This window comes from Cavia porcellus, unplaced genomic scaffold, assembly GCF_034190915.1.
Source record: "Cavia porcellus strain 051 isolate PalLab524CR breed Dunkin Hartley unplaced genomic scaffold, mCavPor4.1 scaffold_31, whole genome shotgun sequence".
NCBI lineage: Eukaryota > Metazoa > Chordata > Mammalia > Rodentia > Caviidae > Cavia > Cavia porcellus.
The window spans coordinates 37,248,548-37,266,570 of NW_026947514.1; the positions used below are offsets into that span (position 1 = coordinate 37,248,548).

Genomic DNA, 18,023 nt, shown 5'->3' on the forward strand with positions numbered 1-18,023 from the left:
ACAAAATGGGTCTGAGAAGTTAGTTTAGAATATTAGGGAGCCGGGTGTGGTAGCTCATCCCTGTATAATCCCAGCACTCAAGAGGCTGAGGCAGGAGGATTACTGTGTTCAAGGCCAGCCAGGGCTACATAGTCAGTTCTAGGTCAGCCTGAACTGGACAGTGAGACCTTATAGCCAAAAAATGAAAAAAGTCCAAAAATGTAAGTTATTAGGTCACTAACTCTTTCTACAATGTCATGAAAGATTATGCCTCCTCTTGCAATTTATGTCATGTGAAGCATTCATGTTTTTCTTTTTTGTTAACAATTCTTCATCAAATAGTGTTAGGGAAGCTTCTTGTACATATACAATCGCAAGAGTTTCACCAACTGAGGCCCTAACCCTGTAGACACCTTTCCTCAGTAATACCTAACATGGTGGGATTTATGAGATTTTCCCCCACGGCCAGAGAGAGGCTCCTCTGACATTTAACTATGTTCTACACATTTCTAGAAAAATCCCAGCCGGTTCCTTTCATCTCCCACGCATCTCTGCTCCATGATTCCCGACGCCATCACGCGCTCTCACCCTGAACCCTCTGGCTCCCCGTCTGCACTCTGCACTATAGGGGAGGTCCAGAAGCCAGGTCCAAAGCTAGCATCCTCCAAGCCCTCTGCAGGCCATCAGCAAGCATTTCATGAACCAGGGGAAAACACACCCACATTTGTTTGGGATAAAGGAAAACTACGCTCTTTTCTCTACCCAGGGAACATTAGGCAAAATTGGTAATCTCACCCCAAATGATCTGATAGGGTAGGATAGGGTTAAAGAATATAAAGAAAGCAACCATTTCTTTCCAACTATTTCTGATGCCATCTATGCAATCGGTCTCCCTCCCTCAAAAATCACAACCACTGGGCTCTTGGACTTTTTTTGACAATGTTGAGGAAATGGGTAAAGCATACTTTTTTTTTACTTTTCTAATTTGCCTTTGTGCTCTCAACCTAAGAAAGTATCTGATTACACAGCCAAGAGGATAATAAACCTAAATTGATGACTGACATTCAAACAGACTGAACAATAATGTATCACCACTGAAACCTGGACCGTTTTCTAAGGACTCTTTTCACAAGTGAGCTTCATAAATAACCAGGACACTGCGGATTTAATTATGAAATCAGAGCGCTTGATTCACAAACGCTCTTCTCAGAACCAAACACCTCTTCATTCTCAGACTCGAAGTCTCAGGAAGCGCAATCGCACGCACTTACCTTGTTTATGTCCCAGTCTCCCTCAGACTTTCCCTCCGCCGTGGAGCCCTGAGTGGACTCCAGCGCATCAGAAGTGGCCCGCGCCTCTCCGTTCAGTGCAGCTGAGTTCTCTTGCTTCTCTGCTGAACGTTTTGATTTGAGAAGGCTGTTGAGACAATTTTCAGTCTCCCGCTTGGCAAGCGCAATCCTGTTTTCCAAATCTTTTTGTTTATGCTTAAGTGATTTTATATCATCTTTAATAATCTTCTGTCCCACTGAAGATGTGTTTGGCTTGATGGATTTCGCTAACGCTAAAATCTTCTTTAAGGTGCCATCTTGTAAACGGAGTCTACTCTCTAGTTCCTAGGAGTGGAGAAAAGATGGTTACAGAAAGCATTCCCATTCAATTGTCACAAGAGTTCATTGACTTTTGTAAAATTACACAGTATTCCGCTGCACGAGTGGAAACACATTAGAACAATTTATCAGTTCGTAACACAAAGAGGAAATCCGATAAAACTTAAACCAATGTAGCACTGCACATCAAGTTTGCAAACAGATTTCAGAAGAAACACAGGAAATGTTTACAACACAGCTCTGAAAACATGGGAAGTAATCAACAGATAGTTGTTCCAGACACAGCCTTTTATGAAACCACTCTTAATAAATAAGTGCTTGCTATGATATCAAAAAGAATATAAGAATCATTTAGAATGTGCTCATATGACTCTAAAGCTAACATTTAAACTTCAGAGCATAAGTTTGTAGGTAACGAGAAATCAGTCTGGGGCACAGCTCCAAACACTAGGAATTGAGTTCACTGTGTTCTGGATGCATGAATGAATAGGGCCAATTTGAAAACTCTAGGCACAAAAGGAACTCAAGGGTGACAGCCCTGTCTCAACTATTGAAATGGAATAAGCCTTAGTTACTAGGTGGCCTCTATAAAATGTAAGACTCATTAACGTAATGGGAAACTAATATTCATGCATTTATTCACTCGCTGATTCAACAGTCAAGGGCTGGTAGGTTTTAAAGCTGGGCAGTAGGAGTAAATCACAATCCTGACAAGCTCCACAATCCAGTGGTACAGAAATACACATAAACCAACAGGCACAATGGAATGCAAAAAGATCTATACTAATAAATAGGCACAGGTCACTAAAACGTTTTAAGGTAGGAAATAACAACTCCCTTTTAGAAAGACCCAGAGCCGTGATGGGAAATATGCAGCAGAAAGACTGGGGATTTAGTTCAGTGACATAAGTGCCTGCCTAGAAAGCACAAGGTTGAGAGTTTGATCCCCGGTACGAAAAAAAAGAAATATGCAGCAGAAAGAATGACAGCTACAAACAGGGTGGACCTTCAGAATCCTAAAGCAGGGATACGTAGGATGAGGCAGTAATCCTGGGCTGATAGGGAGGGACAACATCTGCCTAATTAGGGAGCTAGACCAAGACACGACACCAAATTTCTGAGCTGGAAGCTTGAAAAAATGACAAAAATACTCATCACTTCAGACTACAGGGGTGCATAGGATCCTTGGTGGGAAGTCAGAGGACAGAGAAATGTGGTGCTTTATTTATTATATAGCCACAAAGAACTGCAAATAATTATGATACTCAAGTAAAGATGTCACTGGAGAGAAAAAGCACCCAAGGAGGAGGCCAGCACTCAGGGATAAGCATCTGCGGTCATTTGCCCCATGTGACCTTGACCGGGGCTGTGACCTGCAGCCCTTTTGAGCTACAGCATAAGGCTGTGTCCTAATTTGTGGCCAGGGGCCTGAGCTTCGACAGGTGTGGGCCAGGTCTCACACTTTTCCTAGCACTGGTGGCTTCTACACAGCACCTGGGACATGAGGAGCCCTCAATGCCTGCCCAATTATCACCGTCCAACAGGGTGCAGGCCTGGTCGAAATGTGTGGCTCTGCAGGAGTAGTCTCCGTGATGCCCATGTCTCTACCAGGAAGGAGACAGGAAGCCCCGAGCCTGCGCTGTGCCACAGACGTCACCCTGCAAACTGTCCAGACAAGGGACAGGAAAGGAGAGCAGGGAAAACATTGCACTCTGTCTTTGGACAGAGGACACCAAAGCCTGCCATGCTGGCCACACAAACAGGGAGGATACAAGAAGGAGTTCAGAGGATGCATATAAGGCCACATCTGTACTTAGTGCAAAAGAGAGCAGGAGGGTCTTAGAGCCCCCGCCTCTGTGAGAGCTTTAACTTAGTCCAAGAGAATGAGCACTAAAAAGGCAAAAGTTAGACAACTTCTCCCCAGCCATGATGAAGAGTGCTAAACTGAACCATTTCTCCTGAGGCCTTGTTAGGCTCCATGCACCCTCTGGTCTCTCAGTGTGCCCAGGAATTGCCAAGCTTTCTCTGGAAGAGAGACATCCCCAACTATAGATGCATTGTAGGGATTCGTTGATCACATGTGTGGGGCTTAATCACATGTGTGGGGCTAAAGCAAGGCCAGCCCAGAAAAAACACAGCACTCAAAACAAGCTATGTAAACAAGTTGTTCCAGCACAGAGAAGGCAAGGGGCCCAGGCCTGCCAAAAGTGGGTTGCTAGACAGAGGGGCTGAAATTGACATCATCTTCCCCAGTATATAAATAAAGGGGCTACAGTGGTTGAGCAGTTCCTTCCCTCCCATCAGGAGGATAAAGGCTCCACCTGACCCCAGCCTTGTCTTTTCTTTATTTTTCTGATCCTCTCATGGTCCTTAACCCCAAGAACCTCAGGGAGCCACATTGGGTAGTGGCAACGCATCACAGGGAGAATTATCTCCAAGAAATACCCACTGTGTCAGAGTACTGCTCAACTCAAGTTACAGATGCATTTGGCCACTAATGAAAAAATGTTGCACTTTTTAATGAACACTTGGGAGCTTTAATTATCTGAGGCATTGAATAATGCTTGAATTTCTAACCAAAGACAATGATTGGTCAAGTCATAATGAATACTGATTTTTTTTAAAGATCTAGTTGGAATATCTACATATTGTTTAATACCTGCAGTTTCTGCAATTTGTCCTCAATGGCTGTTTGATTCACAGGTGTATCAGAAAAACTGACAAATTCCCTCGAAAAACTGTCCAACGTGGTATTCAAGTCTGTGACGCAAACCTGGTATGAGTGGTGTTCTTGAACATGACCCTCCAACGTTTGCACAGAATCCTGAAAATAAAACCATCAATAACTTACAAATACTCTCCTGAATTTCCACATACTCTTATAATTCATAACTATAAAATCCATAAGGGCTCAATTGATAAGGTTTCATCTTGAAGCAAGAATACATGCACAATTTATCCAGAATTCCTTTTTTTAAAACCAGGGATCGAACTCTCCACCTTGAGCTTGCCAGGCAGGTGCTGGGCCGCTGAGTTATATCCCCAGCTATCCAGAATTCTTAACTAAAGAACACTGTCAGAGATACTTCACTGCAAAATTTCCATCTCTCCCGAAAATGACTCTTATTAAAAGCAATTGTTCCACCAATGCTCTTACCGTCACTTCCTTCCTAAAGAAAATGTATTTGTCAAGAGGTTTTCAAAATGAAATGACTACAAATTATACCATTAAATCACAAGCATCCATGATAAACCAGGTCCCTTAATTATCTGTTGCTTTAAAAATCAAGAATTCATCCTTAGAAATGAGACTGGATGAGATCAACCTAACCCCAGTTTCCTTTCCTAGGAACTGAACTCAAATCTTGTGTTGCTAGTAAGACAGTAAGCCTAACTCAAAAGTGAAACCATCCACAGGATCCTGCACTGGGGTAGGAAAATAAGATGACTACATCTAAACAGAGAGGCAGCAAGTATTAAACTAAACAACACACAGCCACAGGAGTACAGCTGCATGCCTGCTCAACACTCCGTATCTGACATGTAGGACTTTTTACCCTGATAGCCAGATTCTCACCTGGCTATCAGTGTGAGACTCGTCATGAATATTTCTAATAGAAGAATTTACCCTCTCATCACAAACTTTCACCTCAGCTCTTTTACTGCAGCTCATGTGGAAAAATTCAAAGGCAGGACACTGAGTAGACGATCAATGACACGTGATTACAGAGGGCAGGTGGGTGGATGGACAGACAGATAACACCGGCACTGTCATCTTCGTACAGATGCCTTAAGAATCTTAACCCAGCCAACCCTGAAGAAGGAACTTTAATAGGAGGAAATGAGCTGTCATCAAGTAACTCCCAACGGACTCCTCTAGCGAAGCTGACCAGGTTGATCTCTCTAGCTTTGAGTCCGCATTTTCACATACAGATCATACATCTTTACAACTTTTGGTTTATCCACTGAACAATTGCCAAACAAGGGGTTCTACATACGCATCTTGTGTAACAACACTGACAATCGTTTAAAATCGTGCCTGTGCACTTCACCTGTAGTTGCTGAAGGAGGCTTTCGTGCAGATGTTTTATCTCTAGCCAGGGCTCTTCGCTAAAGCTGGGGTTTTTAGTGCATTCCAACAGGTAGTTTCCTTGAGACTTTAACTCCTCTAGCAAGGACGTCAAATCTTGGGCTTTCTGGAGGAATTTCTTATAAATTTTTAACTGAGCTTTCTTCTCCTGCAGGCCATGCTGCAGGGCAAAGCCAGCTTCCTGTTTCTTCCTGAGCTCTGTGAGCATTAATCTCAGGTCTTCTTTACTTTGCAAGTACTTTTCTCCTTCTTGTAGAAGCTTTTCTTGATGACTAAATTTAACCAAATATTTTATAAATGAAATGACAGCAAAGTGGTATTTTGTATATCAGAATATAGCATACATTGTAATAAACAGCATTAAAATATTAGTAATACACATTTTTCCCAGAGATTCTTGTGACACTAACGTTTTAATAACACATTTAGCTCATAAATGCAGATAGAAATTGAGTATTACCACCACATAATACCTTTTGTTATATAGTTTGCCAAAGACTGTTTAATAATTTAGATTTCAGAGCAGTCCCAATAGTTTTTGTTTTATTATTTTTAAATATAAAAGGTTCTACTTTTTCATAAAGTAAAATTCTGTATTATTAAGCAACTGGTTTACGCTTTATACCACTTAAATTTGTTGTGCTCTTATTATCACCTTAGAAAAACCTAAGAGTCCCATTTCAAAACATAAAAGTGTAGCACTAAAGAAGACACGTCTGTAGGACTGGGCCTGCACTGAGCTCGTTTACCCGTTTAAGAATTCCTTGGGAGAAACTCTGGGAAACCTCACTGTTCTACAGCGATACCATGGAGACGCTGAGGTCATCAGGGAGAAAGGGGTTTGGGTTCAGAGCAAGGGTAGATGGCAGAGGGGCAGACAAAGTGACTTTGTCCCTAAGAAGCCCACAAGGGTGCATCCCAGCCCCCGCATCATAGCAGAGCCTTCTATAGGAGAGAGTTATGTGGCCAAGAAGGTGGGTCCCTGGTGCACGCCCCATATCCCAAATTCTCTCCAACCGGTATTTTATGTAAACCCAGGTAGCAGACAAAATACACTTGCTAGGGCCTCGCTGGACAACAAGACCGAGCAAGCATGGCACCGGCACGCACTTTACCTCAGGTACGTGCTGGCCAAGTGCTGTGTGCTGTCCCACTGCTCACGGATATCGGCCACCATCTCCTGGACCTGCCCTGCCAGGGCCTCGCAACCCTGCGCCTGCCTCATGATGGCCTGTATTCTGGCATCCCCTTCAGGTTTGAGTAGAATGATTTCCTGGAAGAAAGGAAGGAAGGAAGGAAGGAAGGAAGGAAGGAAGGAAGGAAGGAAGGAAGGAAGGAAGGAAAAAAAGAAAGAAAGAAAGAAAGAAAGAAAGAAAGAAAAAAAGAAAAGAAAGAGAAAGAAAGAAAGAAAGATGTCATCATCTCATTGGCATTACTTAGGGATATCACATATGGTATCTTTTCATTTGTAAGCTTTATACTGCCATTCAAACTACAGAGTGTATGTCAAAAGACAAGGACTTTCCCCATTACTCAAGATCCTCCATGCCAGAAACACCGGGCAACCTCCTTCCTATCCACTTCCATCAGAAGTTAGGGTAACAATGTACACAAGGCAGTTTTGTGTGTCCACAGACCGACTATGGCTTCCCACAGGAAAACAGCATTCTTCACGTCAGCTCTTGTCTCTCTACCGTTCATGACTACTAATTCTTGTTCCTGTTTTTCTCTTTCCCTCCTCTGCTCTGCAATTAAGTTCTTCCCATGCTGGAAAAACAACTCAAGGTCGTCTTTCCCTAGGAAAAGACGACATCCCAAATGAGCCTGACAACTTGAGTAAGTCATCAAGTCTCACTCACTATCTTTGATCACTTCTTCCATGGCTAGTGCTCCTACTGATGAGATTTCAATAGGCACATGTGCTTTTGTCCCCAGTATTTTTCACTGGCAATGCTTGACAATTCTCCACTTGCACAGAAGAGGGCACGAGACTCCTGGGTCTTTCCTACCCCACCCGGAGCTACTGAACCTTCAAGTCCACTCCAAAGAATGTACTTCTCCATTCCTGCCCTAGCCGTACCTGTGTCCCCAGCAAATCCCCATCTGCTACGGCTCTGATCCACAGTCTCTATTTCAACCTCTCCGCTTGCAGTAAAGATGGACAATAAGTGAGTGCCGCCCTCCCAAAGAGAAGATAAACTGTCTTTTGTGTGCATTAAAATAATTTTAGACCTATCACAACCCATCTCTTTTGTGAGTTACGTGATTTGAATTTCTTTGGCCATTCCACAGCAATCCTATTTCCCATTAAGAATCAAATCTTCACAGCTCTGTGGTACATCTTTTCAAAAGCAGAGTTCACTCTGACCCCTGAAATTTATTTTCCAGTTATACCTTTATTTTTTGGATTCTTTCTTCCAGTGGCATTTTGCCTTCGGATGAATTCAAAGCCATAAGCGACTCTTTAATCTCCTTTATCCAATGAATTACACCATGTGCGAGATCGTCAAAGCTCTGGCCCTCCTCGGACGGTAACTGAGGCTCTTCCTCGGTTCTCCCCAGCTGTCTCAGGAAGGTCTGGTATCTCCCCATCAGATGTGTTGACTGCATTATGACTTCTTCTTCCTCGAGGCCACGTTCCTTCAAAAAGCTGCTCAACTGGGCCACAGATTCAAACTGTTCCCTGTAAATTTCAAACAGCATTGAAAAAAAGTTTATAGGAGCCACTAATTCCGAATGAAAGAAATCATGTTCCTAAGGAATATCTATCCCACCAGGCACGATACCTCTTTCTGGCCAGAGCTTGGCGGAACAGCTCAGCTTTCTCTCCTGATTCTCCTGTTTCTTTCCATTTCTCTTCTTGATTAATCAACCACTTGCTCAGGTTTCCACAGTCATCCTCCAGTCTATAAGGATAGTACACAGCTTAGAATATAAAATTAACGTCATATTTATCTTGAAGAATGACATGACCCAGGGGAATCAACCAAGTTTTCATCATCTGTGTTTTTTAAAGAAAGCCTTGACATATAAAAATCTGAATAATAATTGTCCCTTTTACAGTATAATTTGTTAGAGCAATACAAATATATCATAAAGAATAGGAAACAAAATATTTTGGGGTTATCTCCTGAACCTTTGCCAGATTTCCTGGAACATTTTTATATTCCTAGCATCGAGCCTGAATTTAAAAGTACTGTTAGAAGCCAGGCAGGATGGTGCACACCTGTAATCCCAGCACTTGGGAGGCTGAGGCAGGAGGACTGATGCAAGTTTGAGGGCAGACTGGGCTACAAAATGAGTTCAAGGCCAATCTGAACTGCACAGTAAAACCCTGTCTCAAAAAGTACTTTTAGGCTGAGCTTGGTGGTCCACACTTGTAATCCCAGCATTCAGGAGGCTGAGGCAGGAGGATCATTGCAAGCTTAAGGCTAGCTTGGGCTACACAGTGAACATAAGAACAGTCTGGACTCCACACAGTGAGGATCAAAAAACCAAATAAACAAATAAATAAAGTCGAGTTTGTGGTGTAGCTTAGAGGTAGAGTGCTTGCTATATATGCTACATCTTGGTGAATGTGCATAGAGGAAAAACAGCAGAAATCATAGAAAACTCTCCCTAGAAAATGTTTTGGAGACAGCAGCAGCAGTTCCTACCTCAGCAGCTGCTGCAGGTCGCTGTCGAGCTCCCGAGCTCGAGCCTGGCATATGGACTCCATCTTTTCTAACTGGAATTCCTGACTCACGAGCCAGCTGCTAAGTTCCTTCACGCGAGCTTTGGGCAGGTGCTTCTTCACATGCTGCAGCACTGTTTCTACCTGCTGTATTTTCCCGCCTCTTCCTTCAAGACTCAGGAACTCCTTAAGACAGACAGGCGGTGAATTATGATCTGCTCCAAAGTCTGGATCCGGCTCTGCCATCCCTCCGCTTCCCAAAGTGGTATGCAGACCCGCTCAGAAGGCGTTCGCAGCACCCCATACAGAGGGGTCTGAGGACGGGGCTGATTCCACAGCAGGGAATTTGGAGTACTGGAGCTGGTGCACATCAGCACTGGCATGAACATATCTGAGAATACCAAGCAAAATAATGCAGTGCCACCTAAAAGGTCTCTAGGAGTGAAGCGGAAAGCTACGATTTCCTATTCTGGCTCTGCACAACTTCTAACTACATGCGCCTTTTTAGCAAATTAGTATAGAAAACTAAACAACCTTCATTTAAATTTGCCGTCAGAGTATTTTTCCCTCAGTCTTTCCAGGTTTGAGTAACAAGTGCTGAGGCCAGGGCGGTGGGAGAGAGGGGGAGGAGGCTTTTAAAAGTACAAGAAAGGTGAGTCTGTCAACAAATAATACCACCACTCAACAATGAACTCCGATGACAATAAGCTGAAAATGTGAGTATCATTAGGAGAAAGCTGGGACACCCAGGTCTCAACTCTCTTGGCTGAGGTGGGAGGTTTACTTGAGCCCAGGAATCCAGACCAGCTTGGGCAGTAAGTGAGAGCCCGTCTCAAAGGAACACGTGAAAGCATGACAGCACCAGGGAACCCAGCCTCAAGTGATGGCAAGTAAGGGTCCCAAAGGCAGCGCACACGCTCTCACATGCTCACCTTTCGCTTCAGGCACACCCGACCCACAGCGTATTAAGAACTGTTTTTAAAAGAAATATGACTGGGAAAACACTTATAAGACGTCAGGAGATCTTTTTCAAGAAAGTACATGGATTTTAAAGTTCATATTAGGTGGATGTACTGGTGCATGCCTGTAATCCTAGCACTTGGAAGGCTGAGGCAGGAGGCCTGCTGAGAGTCCAAGGCCAGCCTAAACTATATAACAAGACCCTGTCTCAAGGAAGGAAGGAAGGAAGGAAGGAAAGAGAGAGGGAGAGAGAGGGAAAAATAGAAAGAGAAAGAGAGAAAGAGAAAGAGAAAGTCCAAATTTAATGAAATTTCTATTTATCAAATTGATGAAAACTTTATTTTTTTATCAAATATATTTTAACGTAACTGAATTCACCAAAAAGCACCTCAGAACACGTATGGAAGAATTTGCTTTAGCCATTTCACTTTTACCTGCAAAGACAGTCTCAAGATATTTTGGGACAAGCCAGGTTGCTGGCACTATGATCCCTTCTGTAATACCGTCAGTTAGAGAAATGATTACCCTTTTGGCTTAAATATAGGTCTATGCTGCCAATACTTGTTTCGATATTCTCTATTAACATACGCATCTCTTACAGAAAGTTTCTGTAGCTTGTGCTGCACACTCTTCTTTGTTTCTGATGGTTCAAAACAGTCCTTAAGGTTCATTTCAATGTTGCTAAACCAGTCGTTAAAGTTCTTGCACTGATCTGCAGGATGGGAGAAACCAAAAACCTCTGTGTATTCAGACAAGACTTCACACCCTTGTTATAAGAGAGATGCTGGAATTTGTTCCTCATGCTGCCACGTATACAGTGCTACCTCCCGAAACCCAATTTTAAGAGTTAATAAGGCCTCGCATATGGATACCCAAAGACACTTGTGAGGACAGCGGCTACTTGCACATCCCAAGTCTCACTGAATTCAAGGGATTAAACATGACCATGGTGATGTACTTCCATGAAATGAACATTTTGGGGTTGCCATAAGCAGACATTGCTTGGGCCAGGCATTAAAGAGCATGTGCTTTCCCACAGTGGATTTATGTGTTATCCTTTAATATACAGTCGATGTGAGCCATCTGTAAGTCAGGCATGGGTCAGCTTTTGTGTTCAGAGACTCCCAGCCACAAAGTAACAGAAACATCGCACTCACCATTCAATAATGCAGAAAAGTGATCTTGCAAAGCACTCTTTTTGGTATTGAATAAATCACTAACACTTTCATATTGCTTTTTCAATTCAGAGAGTTCTGGAGTGAGACAACCTATTTGATTTTCAAGGATTATCATGCTGTGCTTCTGCTGTAGAATTTGCTGCTGTATCTCCTACACACATAAACAAACATCTGCCGTTAGTTTTTTGGGGTCTTTCTGGTGGGGGAGATAGTGCTTGCAAACGAACCCAGGACTTCATGAGTGCTAGACAAAGGCTCTAGCACTGACCTAGGACTCCCCACCAAGTCCCATGACATCTTAAAATGGGCTCAATTCACACAAAGCAGATGAGCTCTCACTTTGTAAAAGTCTAGATTTTCAACTGGACTTGCTTTCTCTTTCCTAATAAATGTGTTATACAGGGCAATTCAAAATTAAAAAAAAAATCACTCTCCATGAAGCAACTCAAAGGTGAACATCTGAAATATACACCAACTGGTTTTCTGAGGTTTACACTCCAGAGCTTTCATTTCTCTGCTTTACTGACTACAAAAGGGTCAGAGCATCAAAGCCTGAACCCTAGAGGACAGGCAGCAGGGCAGCACCTCGAGTTTGGTGAAGATCTCCAAGCTGTCAGAAGGAGACAGTGCTTTCAAGAGGGACTCGGTCATCCCGATCTGGGTCTTGGCTTGGTCCAGATCCTCCCTCAGCTCAGCCTGGCTCCCGCCGAGTGCGCAGCTGCTGGCTTCTCCGGTTACACACTTTTTCACATGTTCCATCTTATTCCAAACAGACGACTCCATGACCTGAACAACAGAACGTATGAAGACTGCTCTATGTCTGCTTCAACTAGATTTCCAGACAACTGCATTGCTAGAAAGTAAACTGGGATTGCTTTGATTTGACGTGAAATAAATTCTTCTCTGCAGCACTGATACAACAGTTAGAAGACTGCCGCCCAAGGATATGGAACAAACTCAAGTTACACTGGGACTTTTTGCTAAAATGCTAATTGGAATCCTTCTCCCCAAACAAGTTTTAGCTAACATACGAACTGAAATGATGTCTCCCAGTGCTAAAATACATAGAAAAACAACAACAACAAAAAAGAGATTATAGTGTACGGAAAAAAAGTAACACAGTTTTTTTTTTAAAAGTAGGAGGCACTTCATGTACAAATACAGGCTTAAAGAGGTTAAGTAGCTTGTCCAAGATCACTAAGTTGATCACAAGATGGCCATGATGTCACCTGAAAAGTCTGGCTTCCAGCTCATAGTCAGCTACCATATACTTTGTTCCAAATACAACTGAGACAAATCTCCTCACACACAGAGAAGCATGCTTGGACCACCTCCCTCCTCCTCCACCTAGCAGCTGATAAACCTAAGGTCACCTGAGCCACATCCCCCTCCCTACACCCATGATACTCTTAGGAAACCACTGTTGCTTTACATGGAAGCACAGCCCCAGGCCCCCTCCAAGCCTATGAGAAGGGAAAGGAGAAAAAAAGAAAGCAAAAATATAATATTATTCATGCTAAATATGGAACAAATATAATTATCAACACCAAAAAAATTTGGTTGGACTTAATATAGCAATCAAATAAATAATGAACCTAATTTTACTTTACATCTAAGACTTTGCATGTTTGATTTCTATGAATGTATGAATACTACCTGAGAAGCTATAGAAAAATCTTTACTTGGAACTTCAAAATAAAAATTCTCTACCTAGCTGGGCATGGGGGCGCACTCCTGTAATCCCAGCACTCGGGAGACTGAGGCAGGAGGATCACCATGAATTGAAGGCCAGTTTGGGCTGCACGCTAGTTTAAAGCTAGCCTGAACTGCATAGCAAGACCCTGTCTCAAATTATTTAAAAAAAAAAAATTCTCTTACCTGAAGTTCAAGCGGCTTTTCACTACTTTGAAGCAGAAACTGAATTTCGGCCACTCTTTTAGAAAATTCTGATGTTTGTTTTTCATGCATTCGTAACTCTTCCTAAAACATAATTTTCAAAGGGAAAAATTTTTGTTTGATACCTTATTTTCTGGAAGCCATAGACTACTGCTGATCTGCAGAAACTGACAGTGCCCTTGAATTTTCCTAATCATCTGCATTTTTCACAGAGCCTGGGAAGATTCACAGCCAGTGTGCCCAGGCTTGAACTCAGGGAGCATCCAAGTTCTCAGATAGCGGAGAGGAGCAGGGCACTGTAAATCTCGCAGCGATGGGTACAGAAATCATGACACTTACAAATTTGGCAGGATTTGGCTGACAGCCCAACCATTTATACTCTTTAACTTTTGATTTTTAAACAACTTGTAGTTCAAGACAAATTTAAAATCTCTTAAAGATGGTTCGTTTGTACTAAAATCATAGCTTTACTTTTTAATATATCTGGAAGAAACTGGAAATCATCACACATTTCAAAGCTTTTTCCAAATGTACAAAAAAAGGTGTGAATCAAAACTTGCGCCAAATAGCAAGACGTAAGGATAAAACGAGACGTGAAGCATCGACTTCAGGTACAACAATAGTTTCATATTACACTGAACCACATATAACCAGCCCGTTCAACTGTGTCTGCAAATACTCGGGCAACAGTTTTATATGGTGTAAACTAATAAAATGGAAACGAGGCAGTTAGAAAGAATTCTTCCTAGGATTAAAAGCAACAACTTCCATTCCTTCCAAATGCCCAAGATGACTGTTTTAAAATGAGCTTCTCTAAAAAAAACCCAAAAAGCTTTGTGAAGATGTTGGCAGTCGTGAGCCTTATCTTTTTGAGGGACCATTCATCCAAAAAGAAAAGAAGGTCATCCATGCTCAGGAGTTTGGGAAGACGTTAACGGACTGCAGCCTCAGGAGTGGCGGCCTGCTTTTATAAACAAAGTTCTATTGCAACCCAGCTACTTCTGAAGCCTTCTGTATTGTCTATGAGTTTCATGCTACACAGCAAGGTTTAACTAACAGTCTGTCCCAGGAAGCTAAAATATTTACGGTGGTCTTTTAAGAAAAGATTTACCTATTCCAAAGGTCTAGGCAACTATCTGGGAATGTTTTGTTAAGTTTCTGCTGGGCAATTTTTTTTTTTTTTTTTGGTACCAGGAATCAAACTGAGGACCTTGTGCTTACCAGGCAGGCCCTTATGCCTCTGAGCTATATCTGGCCCTAGGCATTCTTAACCTTTTTTTATAGTACATGTCCCTTTGGAAATCTGGCAAAACTTATAGAACTCTGCATAATAATATTTTAAAAATATAAAAAATACAGCAAATTGCACAGGATTCCGAAGAAGCCAATTAGCATAGATTATAGTTATCACACGTTAAAAGCAATTTGTGATATACATTACTTCATGTTTATCTATTAAGGTCTTATTAAATTGCACAATCTAGCAGTGGGTCTACTAAGTCCAATACTTTCAAAGTAGTGTTAGGGATAATAATCATAACAACTAAATAATATCCCAACAATACTTTGATTTTCTTGAAAGCAAAGTTACATGTAATGTTTGTACTACTGTGCACATTGCCCATACCATAAATGAACCAAAGGCTACATTGTAATTAACCATTCATGAAATTAAACATGTAAGCTTTTCCTGTTGAGGTCATTTTTATCAATGAACCTTCCACTTGGGTGTCTATGAGCCCTAGGTTAATAGAACCCGCTAACATATTCCTGGGTGCCAAAAAGAGATGGATATAGTTTGGGGCCTTTAACGGTTAATGAAAAGAATGCATGTCTTTTGTGTTTCCCCGTTTCAAGAAAGCAAACTGATTATTAAAATACCAGCCGTGTAAGAACCAAGTTCTGATGTCTACTGCCTACCTTCAGCCGTTCTCTGTCCTCTTCCGTCAGCAGGTGTGAGCCCATTTTTTGAAGAGTCTCTTCAGTCCATTCGTCAATGAAATTTTTTAAGTTAAAAAGTTTGTCCCATAAAGCCAGAGCTCGACCAAGATTTTCATAGTATTCTTCTGTCTTTTCATTTATCTGCCATAATTTAAAAACAGAAGTAATACACACAGTGGTGAGAAATAGGGAAACAATTGTTTCGTTCAAACACTTGCTTTAAAATAAAATTTGAATTTATCATGACTAATTTGCTTTATCAACAAAATATTCAAAATATTCACTTTAATATATCATGTAGTTTTTTCTCTTAAAAAAACCAAACTTAAATCATAATTTGACAAAAGGTTTTAAAAACTCAGATGAAAATATCATACAGATAAGTTCTGATTAGTTGTAATTCATAAAAATATCATTACTATCCAATGAAAATGTATTATATTACTATTCAATAAAAATGTATTATATTACTATTCAATAAAAATGTATATAACTAAACTTTGATATCCTTCATCAGAAGTGAGTAATATATTAATTATAAAGAATATATATTTTTATATCTGGAAAAGTACAGATTCATTTGTTAGTGTTGCTTACCTTTAGGGTGAACTTAATTCCTAAGCTAAAAACAGCATATTGTGTGATACTTTTACAATGATACAGTTTAATTTTCCAATTAGATAATACTAAAGACACACTCCTTAAAAATCAATTTAACTGTTACAAAATAAAATTTATAGTCAAATTATCACGTACATCAAGCCATCTGTCCACAATAACATTAGCCTCTTTTTCAAAAGGAGGCTCTTCAAAAGTTTTCATTTTATTCAGATGAAATTGTAGATTTTTACAGATCTGGTTAATTTTATCTACCACTTCTAAGTGTTCATTGAATTCTTCTTTGACAATTTCAATCTGTAAAAAAGATAGTGAAAAATGTTATTTATAAATTGACATAGACAAATTGGTAAGAATCACAATTCTATTTTTGTTTATTCAGCTTAAAAATGACATTACAACTAAAATAATTTCTTATTACATGTTCTTTAAAGCAAGTTTTTTGGTCACACTTTCTCATGAAGTTTTTTAGAATCCTAAACACTGGCTTATGATAATCTGACACTCAAGTTTCCTCGCTTTATAATGGTCTAAAACTTAGGTGAAATGCTGCTTTACCAAACACAAATCTCCAACTGCTTCAAAACTAAGCAGACTACCTCCTCCTGGTCAGAATCCATGGGGACTGAGCTCCGTATCCGCTGTGGACAGCAAGATCCACAGATGCTCAGGCAGCCTACGTAAAAGGCACGCGCGTTGTAAGTTATCCACGCTTATCTCCTTATATTCTGAATCGTCTCTAGATTACTTATGCCTAAAACAATGAAATGTTATAAAGATTTATTATATAATTTAGGAAACAGTAAGAAAAAGAAAAGCCTGTCCAAGTTCAGTACAGACACGATTTTTTTCACATTTTGATCCACAGATTGTGCGCATGGAGAGCACATGGATATGGGTGGGTGGCCAATTGAGACTCAAACATCGTCAAAGTCGAGGCCTCAAGGGAAACCATAAGCTACACCCATCAGAATGAAAGTAAAACACCAAAACCTGTGGTCCACAGAGTATTGCTCAGAGAGAAATGATAAGCACTCAATGCTTACCTAAGAAATTAGAAAAAGTTTGAATTAATGAACTATGCTATCAATTCAAAGCCAACAGAAGAAAACAGTAATGAAATAAAAACAGATATGAATGAAACTGAAAGAGAAATCATTAAGGCAAAAGCTAGTTCTTTGAAAAAGATCAGTAAAACCGGCAAACCTCTAGCTAGACTGACAAAGCAAAAAAGAACAAAATAATAGTGGTACTAGTAATAAAAAGGGGTATCTCTACAGACATCAGCAAGATGGTAAAGGAACGTCACCAATTATGAACAGACATAAATTTGACAACTGAGATTAGATGGACCAATTCCTTGACAACAAACTGTCACAACCCATCCAATATTAAATGCATAACATGAACAGCCCTATTAGTGACATAAATGTACAACATAAAGACTTAGGTGTCAAACAACAGACACCTACATGGCTGTCAGGGGCTTCGGGGGAGAAGAGCAGGAGCCCAGAGGACAGGGCTCCAGAAAGACAGTAAAAGTGACGCTGAGGTGACCTGCACGATTGCACTGATCTGGGTGTCCACAATGTTACAGGACTTAGAAACTCTATAAAGGACTCAGGGTCTCTTCTCACTATTTCTTACAACTGCATGTGAATCTATAATTATCTCAAAATCATGCTTACTTATTCTTTTAAATTGAAATTATGTAAAATCTTTTAGAAAAGAAAAACAGTAAGTAACAGTAACAGTAAGTTGCTTTCTTCTGACTGATGTACTAGCAGAACTGCCATCCGAACCCAGGGCTTCTTGGCCCAGGGCTCTGCAGTCCTGTATCATAAATATCTGTGATCTACACGCACAGAACTTCCAGTTACACCAGCACAACTTACCCCGAGCTGGAGAGAAAAGAAAGGAGAGGAGGGCTACTTTCCGCATTGACAGAAACCAAGGTTTTGTTTTTTAATGACCAGTGGGGCGAAGAAAAGAGAACTAGGCCCAGCCTGACATTTCCCACACCGTCCATAAGTGCCCTGTCATTGCAGTTGCTGGGCCTTCTTTTGCACTTGTCTTTCACT

The 18,023-nt window shown here is 41.0% G+C and overlaps 1 protein-coding gene across 6 annotated transcripts in view; it reads right to left on the minus strand.

Moving 5' to 3' along the window:
* Positions 1–18,023, minus strand: part of Syne2 (spectrin repeat containing nuclear envelope protein 2) — a 313,170-nt gene that overhangs the window by 160,787 nt on the left and 134,360 nt on the right. For all 6 annotated transcript variants that reach the window (XM_063241111.1, XM_063241110.1, XM_063241106.1 and 3 more), the window contains exons 33-45: positions 16,081–16,239; positions 15,304–15,465; positions 13,366–13,467; positions 12,073–12,273; positions 11,467–11,638; positions 10,909–11,021; positions 9,333–9,535; positions 8,463–8,582; positions 8,071–8,359; positions 6,792–6,949; positions 5,639–5,948; positions 4,246–4,410; positions 1,251–1,592 (exon numbers count right to left, since the gene is read on the minus strand). In XM_063241111.1, coding sequence (XP_063097181.1) covers positions 1,251–1,592; positions 4,246–4,410; positions 5,639–5,948; positions 6,792–6,949; positions 8,071–8,359; positions 8,463–8,582; positions 9,333–9,535; positions 10,909–11,021; positions 11,467–11,638; positions 12,073–12,273; positions 13,366–13,467; positions 15,304–15,465; positions 16,081–16,239 — 2,496 coding nt within the window. The remainder of the gene's footprint in view (positions 1–1,250; positions 1,593–4,245; positions 4,411–5,638; positions 5,949–6,791; positions 6,950–8,070; positions 8,360–8,462; positions 8,583–9,332; positions 9,536–10,908; positions 11,022–11,466; positions 11,639–12,072; positions 12,274–13,365; positions 13,468–15,303; positions 15,466–16,080; positions 16,240–18,023) is intronic.